Source organism: Oncorhynchus gorbuscha, linkage group LG12 (assembly GCF_021184085.1).
Source record: "Oncorhynchus gorbuscha isolate QuinsamMale2020 ecotype Even-year linkage group LG12, OgorEven_v1.0, whole genome shotgun sequence".
Taxonomy (NCBI): Eukaryota; Metazoa; Chordata; class Actinopteri; order Salmoniformes; family Salmonidae; genus Oncorhynchus; species Oncorhynchus gorbuscha.
The window spans coordinates 17,232,352-17,241,968 of record NC_060184.1 but is presented as its reverse complement, the minus strand read 5'-3'; the positions used below and the strand labels follow the sequence as shown (position 1 = coordinate 17,241,968).

General features: G+C 46.2%; 1 protein-coding gene across 1 annotated transcript; it reads left to right on the top strand.

Moving 5' to 3' along the window:
- Positions 1-264: 264 nt before the first annotated feature.
- On the top strand, positions 265-9,373 carry LOC123990616 (claudin-20-like). Its single transcript, XM_046291251.1, has 3 exons — positions 265-747; positions 7,555-7,609; positions 8,176-9,373. The coding sequence occupies exon 3, from the start codon at positions 8,327-8,329 to the stop codon at positions 9,284-9,286; it is 960 nt and encodes a 319-aa protein (XP_046147207.1). The 5' UTR covers positions 265-747; positions 7,555-7,609; positions 8,176-8,326; the 3' UTR covers positions 9,287-9,373.
- The last annotated feature ends 244 nt before the right edge of the window (positions 9,374-9,617 follow it).

Here is a 9,617-nt window from a genome sequence, read left to right as displayed (position 1 = left end):
AGACAGAAGAAGAGAGAGACAGAGGGAGAGAGAGAGAGAGAGATATAGGAAGAGAGATAGGAAGAGAGACAGAGGAAGAGAGAGACAGAGGGAGAGAGAGAGAGATAGGAAGAGAGATAGGAAGAGAGACAGAAGAAGAGAGAGACAGAGGGAGAGAGAGAGAGAGAGAGATATAGGAAGAGAGAGACAGAGGGAGAGAGAGAGAGAGATATAGGAAGAGAGATAGGAAGAGAGACAGAAGAAGAGAGAGACAGAGGAGAGAGAGAGAGAGATATAGGAAGAGAGAGACAGAGGGAGAGAGAGAGAGATAGGAAGAGAGATAGGAAGAGAGACAGAGGAAGAGAGAGAGCGAGAACGAGAGAGAGAGACATAGAGAACAGGGAGTCTAGCTCCATCACAGACGGACGGTGTGGTGTGATACTGGGATACTGTCAAAGGGCAGAGAGCTGGTTGCCTCAGGTTCCAGCTAACTGGGTTCTCTCGGAACAACAGCTGATGGGATGTGCTGTGCTGGACAGCATTCAACAACGGACATTCATCACGCCTGGGGCTGAAGTCCCCCCCCCCCTCTACCTGGGATGGGCTTGCCTTGTCCAAGGTTCAACTAGCATTCGCTGAGGTGACATACTCACATACACACGTGTGTTTGTGTGTGCAAACACACTAACACAATCTCTCAGACACAGGAGAAATGTGGTTCCATTGTGAGTTGTGCTGCTGGATGAACACTGGATGGATAGAATAGCGGTAAGTGCGTGCTGAAAGTGTTTCCCTCTTTCTTCTCTAAGTCATGTGAGGTTGATTACAACGTATTAGGTAGATGTTGTTAGATGAACCACAGCTATTCACAGTAATCTACAGTTGGACTGAGACATGTCGATGTGTGACAGTTTGTGTATGCTACCACATCTGTTAGCAATTTGGACATGATTCAAAAAGCAGGATAGATTTCCATCATCGTTGTTCTAAGAACTTTGTTGACAGGTTGTTTATTTGCACTCCCCATTCTAACCAAAATTCCTCCCGCATTATGGCTTATCCAATCAGGGAGCCGGACATGGTTTCCATCATTTACCTCCTCATTCCATTACTCGGATGTCATGACATGACAATTAATAACATTTGCAGAAAGAATATCATTCCTAAACAGCTAGTTATTTAACTATCCACATTGATTGTATTAGGCTGTGTAAAAATAGTCAATTACCTTAGGAACCTGTCATTGATCATTTCATGGCAGTACCTAGGTGGTGAAAAAACTGCATCAATCCAACTGCTGACAGGTAATAGCGAAGCCATTGCCTCTTGACTGTGGGAATAAATAGGTCATTTATATTCCTGTCTGTTTGATGATTTAGGTAGGGTTGATGCCTCCTGGCTGTACTCATGCAAAAATATCTCAGCCTACTGAATGAACTCTCAACTCAGAAATTCCATTTCTCCTGGTGTTCTGGCTACTGCATTAAGGTGGTAGGGTGAAACCTTTAACTAATCCTTATTACATAAGATGTTACCTTTTCCCCTTCTCTGGTCGTGTAGTTTTGCTATTCTAACTTCATATGAGGCAATGAAAATGTAAAGTAACAACAAATAGATGCCTACAGATGTAGGATCTTAATTTGAGCCAGTTTGCTACAGCAGGAAAATATAATCCTGCGGCAACAGGAAATGTGAATTATTAATAGACATTAAAACCAGAAGATGGTGATAGCGCTGACACATATTCCTTTGTAAAACTCCCGATGGCGCATGAAGTATATGTGCCATATTGCTAAATGGGGCCGAATGGCACCAAAAAAAAGGATCATGGTGAAAGTGACCATAACTAGCAAAGGATCATGGTCGATGTAATCCTGGTAGCCTGCCGGCCTGTGATTGGTCTGTATAAGCACGTGGTCCTACATGACAACAGATGTAGTAGTTCAAATGGATTACTATTGAATTCAAATATCTCCATTTGTAGGGAACTTTAAAATAATTCACTGGGAAGATCAAACTTGATCATAATAAACACATTTTAGAGCCCAAAACGGCCATCTATTTTTATTTTGGGGACCGTTCTGTCAATCGTACTTTACATCAGCTTTCTAGGGCAGACCAGGGCTTTTGGCAGTGCTAGGTTGCTACACAGTAGCCGACCAGCAGAGCTGGTGGCTTCACGCTCCAGACTGGACACTGGGGGCCTGGAATTATTATGTGAAGAATAATTGTTGATACATTTTTCATTATGGCAAATCAAGTCTGACATTTTAAAATGGAAATGACAAACTTTAGAAGCCTTTTTAAACTTTGAATACACTACAAGTTTGCCTTTCCTGCCGTGCAGGAAAATCCTCAGCAACAAAAGAGTGATCAAATTAAGATTCTAAATCTGTAGTATCACACATTAGTATTCTAACTGCACTACAATGCAACATTTCTCATTGCTGGACAGCTTGTCATCACAGTAAACATCAGTGAATTCACAAAAAAACTTTACTGGGTCTTTGTTAGTCTGCCGGCTGCTCATACTGTAGCTTTTTCCCTTTAAAAATAGATTTGCTGAATGAGCTCAACACAGGTTTTTTATGAGCTTGTATGTACAAGGCTTTAAAGAGGGAACAACAAGCACAATAGCAACCTGTAATGAATAACAGACTAATGACGCGTCTAAATTGCCCCGGTTTTACTGTATGACTATTTTCATTACAACACAATAAAAATTCCTTGGCTGTCTGACCAATTTCAACATTTCTTTTTAAAACAAACTTTAAACAGGCAGTGAAAACGTTGTCAGCTGGAACTGTGCTCGCCAGTTGACATTAACAATAACTTTTTATTTAAATCATTCTGGGTAGGGCCACCTTTTAAACCATTACAAATTTATTTAAATAATTCTGGGTAGGGCCGCCTTTTAAACCATCATTACAAATTTATTTAAATAATTCTGGGTAGGGCCGCCTTTTAAACCATCATTACAAATTTATTTAAATAATTCTGGGTAGGGCCGCCTTTTAAACCATCATTACAAATTTATCGCTGGATATCTAATTTTACTCTTCCTTGGAAGTGACAACAGAATAACAGTCTGTTACTGCTAAACAATAGTCCTCAGTTATCATCTCCTCCACCGTTAAACATTATCAATGGCTCTCTTTCAATGAACCTGAGGTGATGATGTAGGAGTATTCCGTAGGACGGTGTGCATCATGTGTATCCTATACATACGGCTAATACAACTTGACACTTGAACTTCTAACTTGATGAGCAATATTAGGGAGAGCGATAACAACATCTAATCAGTACCAGGTACTACTGTCCCTTAGTAATTATGGGAGTGAAACGCAAACAAGCCACAAAGTTAATGGAACCAAGGAGTAGTAGAATGCGACAATAAGAACTAGCTTACACATCAACGGCTACTACTCCAGTTAGTGGAGGCCAGGCCACAGAGCTAGAATAACACTCCTGCTGTCATGTTCATTGGAATGATTGGACCAAGGTGCAGCGTGCGTAGCGTTCCACATATTTTAATAAATCGAAACTCACCAAACAAAACAATAAAGCACAAACCAAACGTGAAGCTAACAGCGCTACTAGGCAACTATACATAGACAAGATCCCACAAGCACAATGAGGAAATGGCTGCCTAAATATGATCCCCAATCAGAGACAAAGATAAACAGCTGTCTCTGATTGGGAACCATACAAGGCCAACATAGATCATTAATCACCTAGATGACTCACCCTAGTCACTATCACACCCCAACCAACATAGAGAATAAACAGCTCTCTATGGTTAAGGCACGACAGTCCCGTCCCCCCAAAGGTGCGGACTCCACCTGCAAAACCTGACTCAATAGGGGAGGGTCCGGGTGGGCATCTACGATGGATGACATAGGGCGTCGGGGGCGGCTCTGGTGTGGGGCGAAGTACCCACTCCGCTCACAGATACGTCGCTGGAGGCACCGGACCGTGGATCATCGCTGGAGGAATCGGACAGTAGATCGTCACAGGAGGCTATGGACTGAGAACCCCTGCTGAAGGCTCCGGACCGCAGACCGTCGCTAGAGGTTCCAGGCCGTAGACCGTCTCAGGAGGTTCCAGGCCGTAGACCGTCTCAGGAGGGTCTGGACCGTAGACCGTAGCCGGAGGTTCCGGACTGTGAAACGTCGCCAGAGGTTCCGGATTGGGAACTGTCGCCGGAAGCTCCGGACGGGGAACTGTCGCCAGAAGCTCCGGACTGGGAACTATCACCGGAAGCGCTGGACTGGGAACGGTCGCAGGAAGTGCTGGACTGGGAACTGTCGCCGGAAGCGCTGGACTGGGAACTGTCGCCGGAAGCTCTGGACTGGGAACTGTCACCAGAATCTCTGAACTGGGAACTGTCGCCGGAAGCTCTGGACTGTGGAAGCGTACTGGAGGCCTGATGCGTGGGACTGGTACAGGTAGCACCGGGCTGATGACACGCAACTCAGGGCACGTGCGGGGAGGAGGCACAGGACGTACTGGACTGTGAAGGCGCACTGGAGACACAGTACGTATGGCCGGCGCAGGATATACTGGGCCGTGGAGGCGCACTGGAGGTCTGGAGCTTAGAGCTGGCACAACGCGTCCTGGCTGGATGCTCACTTTAGCCCGGCAAGTGCGGGGTGCTGGCACAGGACACACTGGGCTGTGAGGGTGCACTGGCGATACAGTGCGTAGTTCCGGCGCAGGATATCCTGGACCAAGGAGACGTACTGGAGACCACTATTCTAGTGGAGGCCACAGAGATAGAATAACACTACTCTACTATTCTCGTGGAGGCCACAGAGCTAGAATAACACTAATCTACTATTCTAGTGGAAACCAGAGAGCTAGAATAACACTAATCTACTATTTTAGTGGAGGCCACAGAGCTAGAATAACACTAATCTACTATTCTAGTGGAGACCACAGAGCTAGAATAACACTAATCTACTATTCTCGTGGAGGCCACAGAGCTAGAATAACACTAATCTACTACTCTAGTGGAGGCCACAGAGCAAGAATAACACTAGTCTACTATTCTTGTGGAGGCCACAGAGCTAGAATAACACTAATCTACTATTCTTGTGGAGGCCAGAGAGCTAGAATAACACTAATCTACTATTCTCGTGGAGACCACAGAGCTAGAATAACACTAATCTACTATTCTCGTGGAGACCACAGAGCTAGAATAACACTAATCTACTATTCTCGTGGAGACCACAGAGCTAGAATAACACTAATCTACTATTCTCGTGGAGACCACAGAGCTAGAATAACTCTACTCTTCTTAGAGCTGCATTGGTTCCCATCTCCCTCCTTGGCTGTGTTCCAGACTCACTATTCACTTTATAGTGGACTAATTCTGACCAAGGCCCGTAGTGCACTCTAAAGTGAATAAGGGGCCATTTGCGACCCAGCCGTCCTCTCACCATGCTCCCCTTGCTTCTCAGAGCTAACCATGCACCAAAAACACTCCATCACAGACACTGGTGTAGTCCCATGACTCAACAGGCTGGTAAAGGACATCAATCTCAAAGATATGAATTATATCCAGACATCACATACCATTCATATGAGAGATGTTCAGTGATGTTCTGTTAGTAGTTTGTTGTATGTTTTCTTTTCCTCAGGGTCACTCTCCCAAAAAAAAAGTGCATGACCCTACCTGCCTGTGTAGCTTGCATAGTAAACTCTTGGTAACATAATAGAGGACAATTGGGAATAAACTAATTTCAACTGAAATCCATGTATTTTTTCTAGGTCTAAATAACTGTCTAATACTGGGTAATACAATGACGGTGATAAAACTGATTATCTGGTCAGGTCTTAAAGAGATCTTTGTTACTTCCTGATATTACTATTTTGAGTAGTAAAAGACATATACTTTTTGTACAAAGCAATAAGGAACACTAGTGTGATAGATGCAGTGTGTAAAATTCACAAGACTGTTTTTCCTTTGAGACTAAAAGTAGACCGGCTCTGTATCAAAGCCCAACTTCTGTTTGCCTGGAAGAAGAAATAACAAATGCATGGAGCACTGCTTCTATTAGCCAGCCATGTCCTCTCACATCACACACATAGCCTACAATTCTGAAATTTTAATGACTTCAATGTAACTGTCTGTCTGAGGTGGGAAGCCCAAAATTGGTCCTGAGTTAAACCCACTCCTGCTGTCACTCCTGCTGTCATTCACTTCCGGATGCTTCTGCTGTTTGGGGCAGTGTATTCTGGGATCTATAATGTGTCCCTAATCGCACCCTATTCCCTATATAGTGCACTACTTAGAACACAATGTTGGGAATAGGGTGTCATTTGGGACGCTGAGAATGACCTCTTTATGCTGCTGAGTAGAGGTGGGATGCAGAGGATGGAGGGGTGTATACATAGAGCTAAGAGTCTCCTAATGAGGACTACAGCTGTGTAATAACCACAGTGGCATTTCCCCTCCATACTCCCTCCCTCAGAGGGTGGCTAGGTAGGTATAGGCCTGGGAGGGAGCCTGCTGCCTGCCATCGTCTGGGCTGGAAAATATCATGGTAATGGGTTAATGGGAGTAGGCAGACTGGCTAAGGTCAAATGATCTCTTCTCTTCCAGTAATATTTCCCCCTTTTTTCAAATGAATGTAGTCTTTCTCTCCTAAAATGAGGGGTTGGAATGGAGGAGGCAGTTTGGTAGAGTCGGATAGGGGGGGAGTGGGTAGGAAAATGTATCTTTTCTGTTTATCCCTCTGGTAATCGTTCCTGTTGGGGCAGGTCTGCCACTATGGGGTGCTTTCCCCTCTGTTGTCACAGTGTGTGGATATATAGATAGAGGATTACTTCAAGGATAGGTTGTGACTGTTGTTGGGATACCAGCGCTGTGTGTGTTCCATCTCTACAAATGGAGGGGGCGGTTCACACAGTCTTATCTGTGTGTTGCAGTCGGCCATACTTCATGCGGTCAATTGAAAGGTGGCACCTTCCTCTCAGCTGCAAGGCTAAAGGATGGGGATGCAGGTCCTCGCCATCTTTCCGTTTATACTGTGCTCTGAGTGACGCCGTCAAAACACCACAAAAAGCCACCATCGAACGAACACCAATGACAAATCAAACCTCAAAACTCTTGGCTGTCGAAATAATATATTGAACCAATTAAAGGGGACCAACAATATCTTCAACTGCAAATTTCAGTCAGACATTTAAATATGCTGTGATAAAGAAAATTGGCTTACTACTGTCTTTTATCATTACTACTCATTTGCTGAGAGGACATTAGCTCTGCGGCTGTTCATCTGAATCAATGACCTTCAGGTTATACTAGTCCAGTTGTTTAACCACTCTCACAGCACATTGCTGCTCAGTTTTGCAGTATTTCTCTCAGTTCATCACTTAGTTCTCCTTAGAGGTATTGTAGCTCACAGGCAACAAGAATGTGCGACTGCCATGTCTCTACTGGACACTGAAAAGGATGGAATTGTATGTTGTGTTGCTAAGGAGATGGTAGGAGGACGGAGGAGGTGCGAATCACTGAGCTGCTTAGCCTATTGTTTTGTTAGGTGTTTTTTCCATCTCTTTTGTGCCCAGAAAACATTGAGAAGAGACTGACGCACCACGGCACACTGTCCGAGACACACAAAAGGTAAGGAGGCTTCTTTTCTCAAAACACTGCAATTACAAACAAACGATTCACTTTAACAATGCATTTATGTTGTCTTTAATGTCAGAATGTCACCACCATAGAAGACAAACTAAAGAATTGGAGAAATTACAAATTATTCTAAAAGATTATTGAAATAGCTTATATATGCTGCAATGACATATATTGTAAATTGAGTTTATGTATAGAGGCAGCATGTACCTCATAGCTAAAGTGAAGTGAAGTAGCTGCCTGCTGTAAAAGAGTAACCCTCTTTCAGAGGAAGGACACTGCAGCTTTAAATGCACATAATTGAGTCTTTAAATGAACACCACAAAACTCAGTCACACAAAGCCAGGGATGCAGAGTTAAAATGCAGACAAACAGAAAGCGCACACTCACACACGCTTCCCCCTAAAAAGAAGGAGAAAAAAGAGCAGAGCGCAGTTTCCTTTTCCCATCACAAGCCCCTGCCTCATACAGCACCTGCCTTATCCAGCCCCTGTCTCCTCCGTCTGATCGTCACGCTTGCTCGCTCAGTTCAATTCTCATTTCGATTTTTATCACAGCCCACTGAAGCCTGCACTGAGGAATTATCTGCTGTCAGGACCTGAGACTGCACAGGGGCGATAGGGAGAGACGGAGCCAGGGAGCCAGGCTCGGGCCACCACAGGGTGACGGTGCCGCTGTGCCGGAGAGGAGGGGACTCGCAACTCGGCGATGGCGTCCTCCACCATGCAGATCCTCGCCTTTGCCCTGGCGCTGCTGGGCGTCCTGGGCGCCACCGTGGCCACGCTGCTGCCCAACTGGAAGGTGAGTGCCGACGTGGGCTCCAACATCATGACTGCCATCTCCCAGATGCAGGGGCTGTGGATGGACTGCACCTGGTACAGCACCGGCGTGTTCAGCTGCACCTTGAAGTACTCCGTGCTGTCGCTGCCCGCCTACCTGCAGACCGCCAGGACGACAATGGTTCTGTCGTGCATGATGGGTTGCCTGGGCCTCTGTCTTGCCGCCCTAGGGCTGAAGTGCACCCGCTGGGGGGGCAGTCACCGGGCAAAGGGGCACGTGGCCATTGCCGCGGGGGGTTGCTTAATCCTGGCTGGCATTCTCTGCTTGGTGCCCGCTTCCTGGTTCACCAACGAGGTCATCACCACCTTCCTGGACATCAACGTGCCCGAGAGCAGTAAATACGAGCCTGGGGGGGCCGTGTACGTGACCTTTGTCTCTGCCGGCTTCCTGCTTGCCGGTGGGGTCATATTTTGTTTGTCGTGTCCCGGAAAAAGAGACTACACCTCGACCTCCACCTCTACCACCTTTCCTGACAAACTACTGCAGCAGCAGATAAACCAAGAGCAACTACAGCGCGACCTGATGCAGCGCGACCTGATGCAGCGCGACCTGATACAGTGTGACCTGATGCAGTGTGACCTGATGCAGTGCGATCAACAGCAACGGGAGCAGAAGGACTTTAAACAGCAGACGTCGCCTAATGAGCAGTCGAGCCAAGAGCAGCTACAGTGGGTTGACAAAGGGTCCCAGGGTAAGGTCCAAGCAGCTGACAACATCCGGCAGGAGAAGCCTCTACATGAAGACAAGGGAACGCAGCAGTTCTACTCTCCATCCAGAGTCCCTCCAAAAGACACCCGGGCTGGTTACAGCCTGCAGGACTATGTTTAATATGTTTTATCCCTAAACCCTATTCTTGTTAGTGGGGTGGGGGGAGAATCCTGAGGACATTCTACTGGCTGCCTTGTGAAGGGGAGAGAGTGGAGAAAGAGGGGGAGGAAAGATGGGAGGAGGAGGGAGAGAGTGGAGGGGAGAAAGAGAGGGAGGGAGGGAGGAGGCTAATGACGTTGACAGCCTTATCGCCACCTCTCATCTGTTCTCTCTCGCTACTGCGAGCACAAGCAGTAAAGGTATTCCCAAACTATTGGAGAAAGACAGCTTGTGGATCCAGATTCCTGGGGCAAATGCCTCATTGACTGCTGCTGTGGTGGGCGGAAAGACA

What these genes read in the sequence shown, in the direction of transcription:
- LOC123990616 (XM_046291251.1), top strand. Translation starts at nt 8,327, where the DNA reads ATGGCGTCCTCCACCATGCAGATCCTCGCCTTTGCCCTGGCGCTGCTG.